Source organism: Cyprinus carpio, chromosome B8 (assembly GCF_018340385.1).
Source record: "Cyprinus carpio isolate SPL01 chromosome B8, ASM1834038v1, whole genome shotgun sequence".
NCBI classification, from domain to species: Eukaryota; Metazoa; Chordata; class Actinopteri; order Cypriniformes; family Cyprinidae; genus Cyprinus; species Cyprinus carpio.
Window position 1 is genome coordinate 11,531,956 of NC_056604.1, and position 16,489 is coordinate 11,548,444.

At 36.8% G+C, this 16,489-nt stretch overlaps 2 protein-coding genes across 8 annotated transcripts; both read left to right on the forward strand.

Annotated features, from left to right (window-relative positions):
- The first annotated feature begins 203 nt into the window (after positions 1–203).
- tpd52l2a (tpd52 like 2a) lies at positions 204–12,011 on the forward strand. Of its 6 annotated transcripts, XM_042729660.1 has the most exons (9): positions 204–260; positions 3,301–3,398; positions 4,172–4,320; positions 6,388–6,435; positions 8,667–8,768; positions 10,005–10,028; positions 10,377–10,421; positions 10,661–10,709; positions 10,841–12,011. In XM_042729660.1, the coding sequence occupies exons 1-9, from the start codon at positions 242–244 to the stop codon at positions 10,907–10,909; spliced, it is 603 nt and encodes a 200-aa protein (XP_042585594.1). In that variant the 5' UTR covers positions 204–241; the 3' UTR covers positions 10,910–12,011. The 6 variants fall into 6 exon arrangements, with proteins under 6 accessions (XP_042585594.1, XP_042585600.1, XP_042585598.1 ...); XM_042729666.1 differs by lacking the exons at positions 10,005–10,028; positions 10,377–10,421 and adding an exon at positions 5,449–5,508 and having other exon boundaries at positions 216–260; XM_042729664.1 differs by lacking the exon at positions 10,377–10,421 and having other exon boundaries at positions 216–260.
- A 1,063-nt stretch (positions 12,012–13,074) lies between these two features.
- LOC109095279 (pancreatic progenitor cell differentiation and proliferation factor A-like) lies at positions 13,075–15,608 on the forward strand. 2 transcript variants are annotated; one of them, XM_019108967.2, is made up of 5 exons: positions 13,075–13,231; positions 14,376–14,481; positions 14,607–14,684; positions 15,027–15,123; positions 15,211–15,608. In XM_019108967.2, exons 2-5 carry the CDS (start codon positions 14,427–14,429, stop codon positions 15,332–15,334), a joined length of 354 nt encoding a protein of 117 aa, XP_018964512.1. In that variant the 5' UTR covers positions 13,075–13,231; positions 14,376–14,426; the 3' UTR covers positions 15,335–15,608. The 2 variants fall into 2 exon arrangements, with proteins under 2 accessions (XP_018964512.1, XP_042585601.1); XM_042729667.1 differs by having other exon boundaries at positions 13,077–13,228; positions 14,374–14,481.
- Positions 15,609–16,489: the final 881 nt, after the last annotated feature.

A 16,489-nucleotide genomic window follows, 5' to 3' on the forward strand; every position in this document is an offset into this window, starting at 1 on the left:
TGAATATTAAGATATTAACCCATAATAACGTAGTTCGATACTCGCTGCGCATAGAAGCATAGAAGTGAGCGTAGCATATGACGTCATATCCGGCGTTCCGGAAGCTCAAGCTCGTCGCTGGTTAAACTTGGAGACTAGTCTAAAATTTTTAACAAACCAACCCAAAACAAACCAAAAGACATACGCATACACATATGTTTAAACACATTTCAACATATTTTATTTGATCATTTTATCGGAAATGGACTCCTCTGAGCACGGTAAGTGTCGTCTGTGGCTGAGTTGTTTGTGTTTTGAGCAGGTGCAGTAAAGATGCGTGTCTAGTGGGTGGCGCTAGTAAAAAAGTGCAAAACAACTCCTATTTAAAGGGTTATTAAGAGAGTACCCTATAGGAAAACCGTGAATATTATTGATATTAATAATGTGTTTTGTGGGTTTAATTGTAGTGGCTTTAATTGGGTGTGCTAAAACTGTCTGCACATTACGTGTCTCAGTGCTGGTCGGTGAAGCAGCCGATTCTGTTCCCCTCGGAATGTTTCCCTTTACGCAACCATACTACAATTCTTGCATAGTTGCCTAGTTACCATACGTACGATCAGAACAAGCGTGCGCGAGAAGCACAACTGGATGTATGCAAGTCAAATGGTTCAAAATACCGTCTTTATTCCGAAACTTGAAAATAGTTTTAATAAGAGTTTTTTCATATTGAAATTTAATTTCCAATCATATTTATTACCCATTCCAATGTGATGCTTAAGGCTTTGGCTATTCTGTTTTATACTGTCTTATACTTATTAATTTATGATCATTTATTTTATTTTTTTACTATAGGTCTTGCTGTTGTTGTATTTATGTGTGCATTGAAAGCTTAAAAAAATCCTTGTGTGTTTTGTGCAAAACATACATTATAATAAATATACAATGAACCATAAATGTTGTGTACAAATCAGAATCCTGTGCACACATGAAAATGTTCATGGATACTGATTTTTTGTTTCTTCTTTCTTTCTTTCATTCAGTAAACTACAAACCTGGTTAACAGGCTCTGTTCCCTGGTCAGTAAGAATTCTCTTTGGTGCCCCAAACCTGTAAAAGAAATGAATTCCGTGAGACACAGCTGCTTCAGATTTATTCAGAATAGCATAGGCTATTTTGTGTAACAGTCAACCTCACTAAATCCATGCCCAGCAGTTCCAGAGGCTTGTCCACCTTAAAATTAAAATAGCATATTGAGAAACAGCCCAAGGTGTATCACTATACCTCACTTCACTATGAGAAAAATTGTCAGTGTAGAGGAGTTATCACTTGCTTAACATCAACTTGGAAACTGGAGGAACGTCTGCAAATGAAATATTTCTGTTCTTTTTTTTTTTTTTTGGACAAATGGATAAACACCTAGAGTTTTGTAGTTTAGAATTTCCTCATATAGGTTTGGATCCATTGCTTTCACATGCCAACAAGAACAGTCATTCAGATGACAACATTTTGTGGTCATCTCTCTCATTTATAACTGAGCTATTTTGAATGATTGATTGATTCATGTGGTGCACTCTGAGATTGTATGCCAGTTACAACATTATGTTCCACACTAGCATCTTGTATGCAAGGATTTCTTGTGAAAAAAATAACGTTTGGATAAGTGTTCAGATTAAATATATTCCACTGTATCAGTAAGAAGGTAGACAGATTAATCAAATAGAATATTAAAGCAATAGTTCACCCAAAAAGGAAAATTTGATGTTTATCTGCTTACCCCCAGGGCATCCAAGATGTAGGTGACATTGTTTCTTCCGTAGAACACAAATTATGATTTTTAACTTCAGGCGTTGCAGTCTCTGTCGTACAGTGCTTGGCAATGGTAACAGAATCTATGAGAGAGAAAAAAACATGCACAGAAAAATCCAAATTAAACCCTGCGTCTCGTGACGATACATTGATGTGTAAAGACACAAAGCGATCGGTCTGTGTAAGAAACTGAACAGTATTTATATCATTTTTTTTTTTTTACCTCTGATTCACGCAATGTCCGAAACTGTTAGAACTCTTGTGAATGCGCTTCACAGCAGCCTGCATCATCATCATCTTCTTGTTGCTTTATGGCAGATCACAGACTTATAAGTGCATTACCACCACCTATCTCTCAAATGGTCCATTAACACTCTGTCTACAATCTCCATCAGGAGTGTCAATGGTCCACTTGAGAGATAGGTGGTGGTAATGCACTTATAAGTCTGCGATCAGCCATAAAGCAAGCAAGAAGAAGATGATGATGATGATGATGTCTCTGCTACTGTGAAGAGCGTTCACAAGAGTTCTAAGAGTTTGGACATTGCGTGAATCAGAGGTAAAAAAAAAACTATAAAAATACTGTTTCTCGCACAGACCGATCGTTTTGTGTCTTTACGCATCAATGTATCGTCACGAGCTGCAGGGTTTAATTTGGATTCTGTGCGTGTTTTTTTTTCTCTCATAGATTCTGTTACCATTGCCAAGCATTGCACAACTGAGAGACTGGAATGGCTGAAGTTAAAAATCTTTGTTTGTGTTCTTCTGAAGAAACAAAGTCACCTACATCTTGGATGCCCTGAGGGTAAGCAGATAAACATCAAAATTAAATTTTGGGGTGAACTATCCCTTTAATAAAAATGTATTGTTGCTCTATATGGAAACTGTAATAGCCTATGCCCTGAGTTTGGACGTCAGCGTGGACAGATTACATTAATCTGCAAAGGCAAAATTAAACTGCAAAAACTCGGACATAAGACAAAAACAAAGGAACAATTGTGAGGTGAATAAAATAAAATAAATCACATTGTGAGAATAATTTTACTATGCTGCAGTGTTGCAAGACGTTTGTCCCTTTTTGCTTTTCATACATACAGATGTGTTTTGGTGTATTTGCATGCTGCATCATTGCCAAATCCACAGTCTTTTTTTCCGTGGAATTTGGCTACTTTGGGACAAAGTTTGATTAACAATTTGGTCGGGTTTATTATGCTGACCTGGCAACCCACTAAGCAGACACACTTCGTCGAGTGGAAACAGAAATTCCAGAGGGGACCGGAATCGACTGCTACACCGGCCTGACAGTGTAGTGTTGACCTAGCTGGAGATACTTAAAACTAGAATTAGAGTAACTACTCTAAACAAAAAGAAACAGCTGTAGTTCTTCTTGGTATCACTGTCTGAATAAGGCCCCTCATGTACACCCCTGAATCTGTGGCACTGATGTGAAGACCCACAGTATCAGTATATTAGCTCTTCTGCCCTGAATCCTTCATTTTTTTTATTCGTCTATAGGCTCTTCAAAGTCATCTACAGGTGTAACCAGTGGAGGGACGCTACCGCCAGGCCTGACAGAGGAGGAGGCAGAAGAGATACAGGTGGAGCTCACCAAGGTACCACAGACTTTATCTTCCACCATGAACCCCAGTCCACCGTCACACTTATGGCCATTCACAGGGTTTTAGCTTTTAGGGTGGTTCGGGCCACCAGGGAAAATTTAGTTTCATTCCCCTGATCTCATAGTGAACATGTATTTGTGGGCATCTGAAGGGCAACGCATAAAAATAAAGATAGCTTTAAAACATGGTCTTCTACTTTGCTTCTGTGTCAATGAAAAAAAGTGAACACTTGGTCATGAAATATGATCAAATAATAATGGTATTTTTATTTTTAGGTGAACCATACCTTTAGATTTTCAGCACAGACAAGCCATGAACATTACAGTGTACAAAAGCTGCAGATGCTTAGGTGTTTCTTATCAACAAGAGAAATTCAATTAAATGAAGGAGACATATAAGTAGTTGTTATTATATAGTTGTTATTGTAAAGTAATGCATTTAAACTTTTTTCAAGTATTTTTATTTTGATAGTCTGAGTAACTGTCCTAACCACATCCTAAAAACACACTTGTCAAAGCCACAAGTTTTAACTTGTTCAATTGTAAGTTAACATGTTCAACTGGTTGAATTGTTTAACAATTTTGATCATAATGCTGTGGTAAGCTACTTTCATCTCACCTTTTAAGTGTTTTGCTAGAATTCAGCTCAGATGTAAAAGTTGGTTTTCTTGGTATTTGAAGTACAGTTTTTATTAGGCAGTTATTTCACAAATATTATTTAAAAAAATAACATTCACTGCTTTTTTATCTTGTACTTTTCTGTGTTAGGTGGAGGATGAGATTCAGACACTGAGACAGGTTCTTGTGGTGAAGGAGAGGCACGCCACTGAGCTCAAGCGCAGACTTGGCATCGGTCCCCTCTCCGAAATCAAACAGAACTTCACCAAAGGCTGGCATGAAGTTCAGTGCTCCAATGCGTGAGTACTTCCTGTTTGTTAAACCTGTCCACTCTGACTGAACATCACCTTAACTTTCATCTGTCTTTTCTAATCACATGCTGTGTTTATATACATGTGCTGTTTGAATCTCTTAAAGGGGGCATAACACACACAGTTTCACTTAATCTCATGTTAATCTTGAATACCTATAGAGTAGTACTGCATCCTTCATATCTCCAAAAAGTCTTTAGTTTTATCTTATTTATAAAAGAAAGATACAGCTGTACGATTCTCTCCGGAAAAAGCCGAGGTCCTGGAGGCGCGCCGTGGGCGGAGCTAAAGAGTGACAAGCACTTGAGCGCCGAATGCCAACAAAACAGACATTTGATGCTGTTTCACTTACCGTCTGCATTTCTGAATCACGACCGGGATCTTTTATAGCTGGGACCGCTCCATCTTTCAGTATCAAACTATGTGCAAATCCAGCGTCGAACTGGGCCTTGTTTATAAAATGTTCAACAAACACGCTTGTGAAACTCCGTTGCTGTCCCGGAAAAACAAACTGTATCCACTGTTTACATAATGCTGGGTTCTTTAGGAAGCTGAACAAAGTTATCTTTCCATTATAACCAAAAACACACTTCTTTGGAGGCATTCTTCCCGAGCCAGTTCCGTGCAACACTGCCACCGGATGAAGCTTGTTGATGGGCGCGCTCTCGCTCTGGTCGATGCGTGCGCGGGCGTGTTTTTCCGGGAGAAATGCCCATATAAGGAGCTCCACCCTTATCTACGTCATGAAGAGCCACAATAATAAAAAAACTCTCCGAAACTTGTACGAACCCGGAAGTAAAATTTTTGACACAGAAATACTCTGTCAGACGAAGAGGCTTTGTCCATGCTTAGCATTAGAATCCAACTCTTTAACAGTGTAAACAACTTTGAATGCATGAAACAGCATTGTACCCCCCTCTAACAGTGCCCGATGATGGGACATAATTTTTTTATTTCAATATGTAATGTATATGCATAAAAGTATAAAGATATTTATATATACCAAATATTCTTATTTTCTTGAAGCTAATCTTTGGTGTTCTTTTACTAGCGTCTGAGCTAAACTCTTTTTAAAATTTCCTTTTTCCATTAATATATCTATATTTCTGCTTCTAGTTATATGAGAACCTCACAAACTTTTGGAGACTTGAATGGTAGAGTTTCCTCATCTAATTTGTGAGTTTTCAATCCTTTGGCTGTTGTTGCTTGGTCTTGTGATTCTGTTTGCTAGGTGTGGACCTGCTGCCTTCTTGTTTCTTTTTCATTTGTATTCTTTGTGGCCTTTCCCATGACCCCACTCCTGACTCTGAGTTACTATGTTCCCTTTCTAAAAATCAATCAATCAGTGAAAATAAAATAAAAGATTGTGTTGTAATTACCAATATATTATGACAGCATATATCTCATTCTTAAAAATGAAGAGGTATAATAAGCAGTTTACGTATCAAGCTATATGTTTTATTAATGTTGATTATATCACTTGAACAATGAAGCTGGCTAGCTTCTGGGAAGTTTAAGAAAAAGAGAATAAACTAAGAACAAAAGTCTGAGGAAATAATAGAAAAAAATAACAAACTTCAAGGTTATTTTGTCATCTTTGCTTGTAACATTGAGGAAGGTTTTTGATTCTCTTAAGCAGAATATTTTGAGATTAGTGCTCAGTAATATGCAGTTGATGTATATACAAAAATAGCTCACATATTAGTGCTAGGCAGGGTTTTATACAGCTAAACCATAGTCCTTAAAAGAAAAGTCAAACCTGTTTTTGGAGTTTTTCAACATCCCTGGGTGGTTGTGTTTTGCATTCAGATCAATGTTTAAACTCTAGTGTTGTCATCTTTAATGTTTAGGTTTGTGTTCTGGTCCAGCACCATTCCTTTCTAAGCCCTTCAAATTATTATTATTATTACTATTTTTTTTTTTTATCAATTTAAGGTCTGATGTCAAAATGTTTTGACATCCATAAGTTTGTTGCACCATGCACAGTTCACAATATTGAAACATAACTTTTGTATGTTTATCATATGTTAATAATATGGAAATCTGTGTTTATAGATACCTTACAGCTTCAGCCACATTTGAGGAAATTGGACGTTCTGATGCGTAAGTTTGTTTTTTGTTGGTTTTATTTTATATTTAATACCTTTTATTTTTAAATGTTCAAAATGTGCCTGCATTGGGTGACTGCAGTGTGGATTTTATTTTTATATTATTATAAAAATGAATCCTTTTAACATTTTAATTATGCAATTAAATAAACCAAATTATTATTTTAAGGTGTCCTTGTAACAGTGTAATTATGCAATTAAATAAACCAAGTACACAACATGTACATACTATAGGATTAGTATTAAGGTTTGGTTTAGGGTTAGTTGCTTGTAATTATGCATAATTTACTGTTATTATTATTCTAAGTGCATGTAACACATGTGACAAAGGACACTGTTAAATAAAATGTTATCCAATAAATTAAGTTAAGTTTAAAATTAATATACACGATAAAGTAATACCTTTATAATATGATGCTTCATGCATTCTTATTATTGGCCAGACCTATAAAGCAGAACTCAGCACTTCATCCCTGAAATAGGTTGCAAACCTTTCTCCTCAGATTGAGAGACTTTAATCTTGTGAGAGCACTGATGTCACTATGGTTTAAGAAACCAAACAACAAGCTTCTCAGTGACACTAGCACAAACTTTCCTAAGCGTCATGGTGTGACCCTTTAGACCCCTCTGGTGTCAAACAGATCAGATCAGAAATCAGAAGACTGTAAGGACACAAAGTCTTTACTCCGATACAAAGCTTCTTGATGATTTTCTATAAATTTAATAAAGAATGATTTTAATGAGGATTATGTTAGGGGGATCTTCTTAATTGGCACAGTGATCTAAATAAATGATGTCAAATGTGTTTTTTTTTTTTTTTTTTTGTTTTTTTGTTATCAACCCAAATCCATAGTTGCTACACTAACCACCTTGTCAGACATTTCTAATTAGATATCAGTGCCCTGTGATATTGTCTCATCTCAGACCTTGAGACTATATAGAAAGGGCAGGTTGTGCAGTTTGGGAAGGGTGTAGTGTTTGTGCTTGGGGCATGTGCTGAGAAAGCCGACTTTGAAAACACATGATGGGATTTTTCCAAAGCAAAGTGGCTTAGCCTTACCTAAGGTCGTTAGAGGATTGTGTGAGGGATTCTCTGTGGCTGTGTACTTGTTTGCTTCAGAGATTACATTACATCTGAGAGACTATAAGAACTGTGTGGAAAAAGGGTGTATATTTTTTGAATAAGGACAGGTGCTTATCTACATGGTTGTGCATCTGTGTGTGTTTGTGAATCGTGTGCACTTGTCTGTATATGTGTGTGTAATTAGGATGATAATGTGTGTTCAATCCAGGTGCAGATTCTGTACAATAAGATTCAGACAGCAGCATCTGGTGCAAAAAGATGGACACACAGGTGTCTAGATAGTTAGTTCTGTTAGCTTTTAGTTCTCTTTTATGATTAATTCACCTGAAAATCAAGATTCTTTCATTCATTCAGCCTTATGTCATCTCAGAACAAATGAATCTTTTTATTCACCAATGATGCATTAAATTGATCAAAAGTGGCTTTAAAAACATTTTTGTTACAAAAGATTTATATTTTTTAATAAATACACTTTCTATTCATCAAAGGATCCTAAAAATCTACTGTATCATTTTCCACAGAAATATTAAGCAGTGTAACTGTTTTCAACAGTAGTAAAGATAATAAACATTTCTTCAGCACCAAATCAACGTATTAGAATGATTTCTGAAGGATCATGAAAATTCAGCTTTGACATCACAGGAATAAATTACATTTTAAAATGTTTTCAAGTAGAAAACAGTCATTTCAAATGACTGTTTTTACTCTTTGATCAAACAAATGCATCCCTGGTGAGCAGAAGAGAGTTCTTTCAAAAAAATTGAAAAGTTTTTCAGACCCCAGACTTCTGAATGCTAGTTCATACAGAGAACAAACTGTACAGACTACTTTCATGTTGCTTTTACATCACTGTGTTTTTCCCCCCATAATGTTAACTCCATAACCTTTAGAGGTTAGCAATTTCAAATTTGAAGTTTAGTTTAAATCTTAAATCTTTAGCTGCATGGCCATTTTATTTATCTAAAAATGTTGACAAGTTCTTGATCCATTCACCTCTAGAATGAATTTTCTGTTGCTGTCTTGGTTCTTAGTTGCCTCTCTATCTGAGCTGTCAGCTACAGTAGTTCAGTGTCAACTGGTATGTTCAAAATATATCTGACAACTGCTTAAAGAAGAAATTCTTCTGTCTCTCTACTCTTTAGCTATAAGAAGACTCAGGAGACTCTGTCTCAGGCAGGTCACATGACATCAGCTGCGTTCTCCTCAATGGGCTCTGCCATCAGAAACCGTTTTGGAGAAATAAGGTGAACTATACATTCCTCCTCCGCATACCTTTTCTCACTGTTTTTTTTCTTTTCCTTGTTCTTCCATCTCATAAACTTTTTTATCAGTTATTAGTACATATTTTCTATGTACTGATTGTTTGAAGATCTTGTGACATGTTTCAAAGTAGTATTCTAAAATAAAACCGGGTCCAGATCCTCTTTTCAGTCTGGTCCTGTTAGTATTAAATGGCCCTTATATTTTCTATGATAAAACATCAAGAATACATGGATAAAAGCTTTAAAAATATATCACCTCAGTTTCTGAATACCATTCAGTCGTAACATGACAGTAATTTCTTTGAAATAATGTGCACTGATGAATCATGCTCAATAAGAACATTAAAAAAGAAAATGTGGTCAGTTTTGATTCAATATTAAATTGAAATAGGCCGGTCGTACTAATTCAAACATGAAAAAGATTTTCATATTCAACTCATTTTAGCCAGGCATCTGTCTTCAGACTTGGACTAATAGCCAACAGCCCCTGACTGTCAGTAGCTGTAATAATGAGGTATTTGTATGGTGGGAGATCTCCAGATGGCTGTGGTGTTTAGCAGTGAAACTAGTTAGTTTTGAACACCATGTCAAGGAACAGAGCTTATCAAAATGAGACATTCTGCTCTGGTTTGACACCAAACAAACAGGTTGTAAATTTGCATAACTTTTCAAATTGTGTGATTATGCTTGCTGTGCATACACTTGTTTTTGCTTCTCTGACTATCTAAGCTGATGCGTACACTACTGTTAAAAAAATTGGGGTTAGTAAGAATTTAACACTATTATACTCACCAGGGCTGTATTTATTTGATTAAAAATACTGTATAAACTGTAAAATTGTGAAAAAAAGAAAACATTTAAAATGGAATGGCAAAACTGAATTTTCAGCAGCCATTACTCCTCTTCAGAAATCATTTTAACATGCAGATTTGATCAGGAAACATTTTTATTATCAGTGTTGAAAACTGTTGTGCTATATGCATCCTTGCTGAATAAGTGTTAAATTTCTTTTAAATTAACAGAAAAATCTTGCTGACCCCAAACCTTTAAACAGTACCGTAGTGCCAACTAACATCCTGTTTTACAACCTGTATTTGCACAGCTTGTTCCTCCTGTCCTGTGTATATATCATCAGTACTGTGTTCTGATAGAGGTTTGAAGTGGTTCTTTTGTTTATTGCTGTGTTTTTCTCCACACTGCTGCGTTCGGGCTGCTCAGGGCTCTGCCGTACTCTAACTCTGGGTAAGAGCTATACAAGAGCCTGCACTGATGGCAGCCGTCTTCTTTTTGAGGTCTCCTGTACCTATGAAGATTTCTAGAGCATTCCATGGTACCTGTGAAGCGACTTATGTATCTGAATCTACCTTTAATGCTGTCATTGATATCAGAGTTTTGCATATGAACTTGAATTACTAGGGCTGTGATAGAGATGTTAGATGTTTGTTCTGATGCTTTAATGAGTTTTTCATTGTGCTCTGCCATTTCTCTCTCTCTCTCTCTCTCTCTCTCTCTCTCTGCTTTGTGCTCGGCTAATGCTGTCTGCTCGGCTAACTCTCCCTGCTCGCTCTGTCTCCAACCTGCTCTCTACAGTAGCAACTTTTCCATGCGTCACTCTTTAAGTATGCCAGCTATGAGGTAAAGTACCAGCCCTTCCCCTCTGCATATTAATATCTGAACACTGTCTTTCGCCTGATGTACACATCTCTTTTGCTTCAGCTAAATGGGTAGAAAAGCCTTTCTTTTTTCCTTTGTAAGTCTTAAAGATGTCTGTTTGCATCAACTTTTTCCTTTACATCTTACTGTAGGTTGCCTGTTAAAAAAAAAAAACTCAACCTAGTTTTTTAGTTATTAATAATTTTTAAATATCTCCTCAGGAACTCGCCAAGCTTTAAATCCTTTGAGGACAAGGTGGAGAATATGAAGGTTAGAGCTTTTCATTTTTTTTCCCCTCCATTGATTAGTTTCTATTTTAGTTCTTGCTAAACATTTTTTTTTCTTGCACAACTGTTCATTTCTGTTGCTGATAATGACAATAGTTTATGTTCCTCCCAAAGTACAAGGTAATGGGGCGATCAAATGGAGAGAGCGACCATTCACCAACCAGCAACAATGCACCTTTCTGATCAGGAAGCACAACCTCATGACCAAGAACTGATCTCTGTGATCCTTCTATAACGCTGCGCCCAAATACACTCCAGTCTCTCCACTGCTAAGTTACTTTCAAATGAATGTACAGAAAGAAAACGATGCTTTAAGAAACCAAGATGCCAACATGCAAAGAGATAATGATTACTTTAACAACTGACACCCTTGCATTATGCATTGTAGCCAAACAAAACCTCTTAAATTAGAATGTAAAAAAACAGATAACCCTTTTTGGGACTGTTAGATTTTCTTCTGTGAATCGAATTACCTTTAAATCTATTGTAATATTTTATTTTGTCAAACAACAGGGCTTCTCTGACACTTGAGTAGTAAATGGTCTGTTACGATCAGCATGAAGAGGTGAAATTTTTGCACAGCTCACACTCAGAATGTCCTAAAACACATCAGGCTTCTTCAGCCTGCTTCGTTGCCACTTTATTATGGTTACATGCTTCCTACAATGAATATTGCACTTGTTATTATTACCCTGCTTGTTACTCAGGGCAAAAGGTGCTAAAGCTTTTCTTGTGACAAGACTGAAGCACCAGATGTGTATCATCTCTGAAGGTGTATACTAAATAATTCACATTTATTTTATTGTCTTGTCTGTTTTGAGTTTTCCCCAGTTTAATAACAAAAAATACCTACAATATTTTCTAGCAGAAATGTTTTGAGAGTTGAGCTATTCGAATTCCGAGCTATTCCCCCCAAACAGTACAGTACTATAACAATGACCATAAAGGCATTTGGTGAAAAGATGGGTTTATAAATTGTTTAATTACTAATCAGATCCAAGGCTAATATTTCCAAGTAAGATAATTGAATTAAATTATTGTAATATTTGTGGTGGGCAAAAGGTCAATTTCACTGTGAGGTGATGGAAAATCCATTTTTCATTTATGTTTTGGTGAGTTTATTATTTTTCTTTTAATTCTTTGTGCTGATGGAAGTACTGTCCATGCAATGATCTGTAAGAGAATGTTACCATACTGTCCTTACTACTGTATACATGTTTGATGCTTTGTGGCTGTAACATACTACACAGTTCAGGGTTAATTAAAGACAAAGAAATAACGAGAATTCTGTGGTTTGATCTGTCCATGCATACACTTAAATTCAGAATAAACCTTACATTTCATCCAGCTTTACTTCATGGTTTGTGACTTACAATTAATGGTCAATAATTATAACAGACAGCAGGTGGCGACAAACATCCGTGTTCATTTGAGCTGTCTGTATTTAAATTGTATCAATACAGGGTGACCATATTGTAGTTTTCCAAAAAGAGGACAGTGGAGGCACACAGTATACATAGCAAGTTTTTTTATTGTTGTTGTTTGTTTGTTTTGTTTTTATAATAAATAAAAATAAAACAAGTCGATAGGGTCAAATGAAAGAGACGTGTTTCAGTTGTTTCTTAAAAATGATTTAGGACTCTGCTGCTTGGATTGAGTTGGGCAGGTCATCCCACCAGAAGGGAACAGTTAATGTAAGTTAAGTTTTGCAATATTTCCAACCTTCAATCCATGGCAACAGATTAAAAGTAGCCCAACTCTGTGGAAAAAACAGGGACTTGGCAACCCTGCATCCAAGAAGAGCTGCCGGAGTCCGATGACTGACAAGACCATGCTGGAGTTGGCCTTTTTGCTGCTCAACAGATCCTGAGCTCATTGACAAATATATGATCTTGTAAGATGTGCTCCCTTTAAACATTTTTTTAGGTACAAAAAGAGGACATGTCCGGGGAAAAGAGGACGTATGGTCACCCTAATTAATAGAGTTGAAAAATTAAACATATAGGGATGTGAAGATATTATTGGTATTTTTGTTTTTTTATTATTATATATTTTTTCTTTCCAGAATTGGTGATTTGCCATTAAGCATTTTTCTATAGAAGACAAAAAAACAAGGCACGTGACCTTGGATTGATATATCGATTTAAGTTGATTAGCGGCGCTTATCTGCTATAGTTGTCCTGCTTCAGTGAAACATTGTTTTGACCTAAAAATCCCGTGCCAGGGAACACACCACGCCCTCATCGTGTGCCACAGACAAGGAACGCCCCTAACTTTGAGTTGGCTGCCAAGCCACGCCCTCGGGGAGGGACAGGCTTTATCGTCACTCAGGTAATATATAGTCCATGCGCACTACATGCAGTAGAATTTGGATCAGAGGAAAGAAAGACCTTGGAGGGTCTCACCCAAGAACCAAACTACAAATGGGCCCCGTCGCCTAGCGTTTACCCGACCAAGCCTTGCTTTTGGTGCACTACCAACATCAGCACTCACCAAAACTAAAAGGTAAGGTCTTTATCATTATGTTTTTTGTTGTTGTTGTTTTGTTTGTTGGGGTTTTTTTTTTTTTTTTTTTTTTTTTTTTTTTTTGAACAGGCGGTTTAGAAAGGAAAACCATTGTTTACTTTTTATTTTCAACTAAACAATGTCAGTAATTCTGAGGTGATGCAAATGGATAAACTCTTAAAAAAGTAGTTTGAAGTCACCTAGTTGCAACTAATAAAGCATAAATCTTGACATGGCATTCTTTAAGGCAGTGATCGTAGTATTTTTGCACTTACACTTCTATAACAGATTATTTTTTCTTTCAGTGCATGTTAGCTTTTCAAAGCACTAGTGTGACTTAAACGTCTTGTCTGTTAAAAGTGGCACAGAAGGGTATTATCCTGGTCACGTGGTAAATCCCTCTTCCCATCTGGAACCTGACATTGACGTCTACAGGTCGTTGATGTGAAACTAAAGCTACTCTATCACACTAAAATACTGTGCTATCACTTAATCACTGTGTTATTATGATTTATTATTGCTGTACATTCGTAACTTACCTATATATGAGTTTTTCACATGCAGATAAAAGGAGATGCACTTATTTTGTGTGCATGACATTTTTAGTATAATCTATAGTCTGGAAATGTCATGAAGTCCATATATTTTTGTTTTTCTATATTTTAAATTCTCAAAGCAACTGTGAGCAGACACAGGATAGCCATGTGTCATGAAATATGAGCTATTCTGCATGCTTGTTGCAATGGGGTCGTGGCTGTTCTAAGCAAGTGGGTCGCTGAATATGGAAATATGAACAGCTGCTGAGTATCATCACATCACACTCTACAGAATGAGGATAATAGGAAGGGATGGATGTGCAGTTTCAGTGGAACATTCTTGTCTCAAATGTCAAAAGGGTTCAGTTCATTTCTGAATGCACTGATTAATATTCACATCTTACCAACACCGTTAACCTATTGGAAGAAATTTGTGTGTGATCCAGACATGGTTGGAACCTCACAGCACAGATTGTTCGCGCATCTGCCTACCTGAGGTGTTTTCCAAGCTGCCCTAGTATTTAAAAGGCCGTGTTGTTGTGATCTCATGCAGCTGTCATCCTCAGACAGATTAAGCCCTCATTATTTCTGAATGTTTTTTGTAACAGGTCTACCATCTTTCCATCTTTCACACGGTTGACACGTCGAGGACGGGGAAAATGGCAGCAATTCCATCCGGCGGTTCCCTTGTCGCCACCCATGATTACTACCGAAGTGAGTAAATGTTTTTCTTTCACATTATAATTAGCATGTGAATTAAATATTCTTTTTGGATTCAGGATCCATTAAATGCAATATTAGGGTTCATTTTAATATATACACATATTTATATGTTGTAGGGCGCATAGGATCTACATCCAGCAACAGTTCCTGTGGCAGTTCGGAGTACACTGGGGAGGTCATTCCACACCCACCAGGTATATCAACTGAAGAGTTCAACATCTTACTACCCTAAAATCCACGCAAAGATGTGATAAGATATAGTCAGCTTTCATTGTACACTCTTAAAAATAAAGGTGCTTCACGATGCCATAGAAGAACCTTTTTGTCTAAATGGTTCCATAAAGAACCTTTAAGATCTGAAGAACCTTTTTGTTTCACAAAAGGTACTTTGTGGTGAAAGAAGGTTATTCAGATTATAAAAAGGTAAGAAAGAGATGGTTCTTTCCTTTGACTGACTTCTATGGCATCGCTGTGAAGAACCTTTATTTTTAAGAGTGTAAAGGAATAGTAAAGTTCATTGTCCAATTCCATGGCAGGTCTGGCACGACAGGATTCTGGCCACTGGTGGTCCAGTTTCTTCTTTGGGAAGCAGAATCAAATGGGGACACTCACTGGATCTGAATCCCAGCAGAAGTGAGTTTAAGAACCGTTTTGTGTTTGGTTTGACTCAGCTCTTGAGTTCTGGTTTACATGCAAGGTGTTTTTGATATTGATTGGCAGGGCTGGCACCTACACAGTGACAAACGGTCAGGTGACCTGCATTGCCCGAGAGATTGTGATGAAGAGACAAATGAGTGAGAGCAGTGACTCTGGGAAGGAGCCTGGATCCCCTGTCCCATCGTAACCACCCTGACCCAATTCCACACCCTTCACCCCTCATCCAGGAGTCACCGTGGGCAGAAGCAGGCGACGGAGGCTCCATTTTTATTTTTAGTAAAAACCGGCTGCTTTTTATGTCATGCTACCGGATGTAATGACCAAATAAACATTGTTAAACAAAATGGCAAAAATATGCTTTCCATATGACTTGAGTATTTTAGTGTAAATCACTGTATCACTGGGTGCACTTTGCAATTCTGTTATATTTGCTATACATAAATGACTAACTGCAGCCTAAAGTATGATGTGATCGTTTCTATTCCTCCTGCATGCTGTCATGTTATTTGAAATGATCATATTCAGTTCCATTTGCATGGATTATATTATGGCAAATCACTATTAGGCTATCAATGTACTTTCATACAGGGATTAGGACTAAACAGTCTCTGTTCAGTGACTCTGCTGTTTTACAGAGAATGAGCTGCTAAACAACAGCCTGTGTGCAAGACGTTTGGAATTAAGCAGGCTTTGGTGTGATTAAAACATGTGCTAAAACAGGACACACTAATACAGTTTATATAACCTGCTGTCATTGGACGCATCTATTCTACATGTGGCAGGAAGAAACTGAAGCTATTGTTTTTCCATCTGGCAGAATCCATTTTTAGAAACCAGCTAACTGCAACATGTTCATCTGCAGAACTTGAAAGTGTTAGTGGCAAATAAAAGGTATTTTTGCACACTTCTAATGCTAATTTCCCCATCTCTGTTGTTAATCAAGAAAACTGGCCAAAAATAAAACCGTTTTAGAAACCGTGACCTACATTAAACACAATTTAAACAATTCTCTAAACCATTTTTGAAGGTCAGTTTGTGCTTCCTAAAGCAGAGAATTATTTGTACCAGATTGCTGTATTAGCTATGTTGAAGCCTCAGTATTAGGCCTACTTCTGAAGACAGAATTTGATATAATGTTACATTGACTAGGCTTTCACATCACAACATGCTGATACTTGTTCAGAAATCCACATATGACAACTGGCTGGAAGCAATAGGTTTCTAATGTAAAATATGACATATTAAAATATATATAATTTTACATATAATTTTTTACTTTATTAGACATTGATTTATCCACTGGGTTATATGGGTTATACTTGCATTATGGGCTGACAGAGAC

Bases quoted from the DNA above. Each gene is read 5' to 3' on its own strand.
- tpd52l2a (XM_042729660.1), top strand. The intron at 8,769-10,004 runs GTGAACTATACA...CGGGCTGCTCAG, and splicing joins AACCGTTTTGGAGAAATAAG to GGCTCTGCCGTACTCTAACT. The intron at 10,422-10,660 runs GTAAAGTACCAG...ATATCTCCTCAG, and splicing joins TTAAGTATGCCAGCTATGAG to GAACTCGCCAAGCTTTAAAT.
- LOC109095279 (XM_019108967.2), top strand. From the start codon at position 14,427: ATGGCAGCAATTCCATCCGGCGGTTCCCTTGTCGCCACCCATGATTAC. The intron at 14,685-15,026 runs GTATATCAACTG...ATTCCATGGCAG, and splicing joins GGTCATTCCACACCCACCAG to GTCTGGCACGACAGGATTCT. The intron at 15,124-15,210 runs GTGAGTTTAAGA...ATTGATTGGCAG, and splicing joins GGATCTGAATCCCAGCAGAA to GGCTGGCACCTACACAGTGA.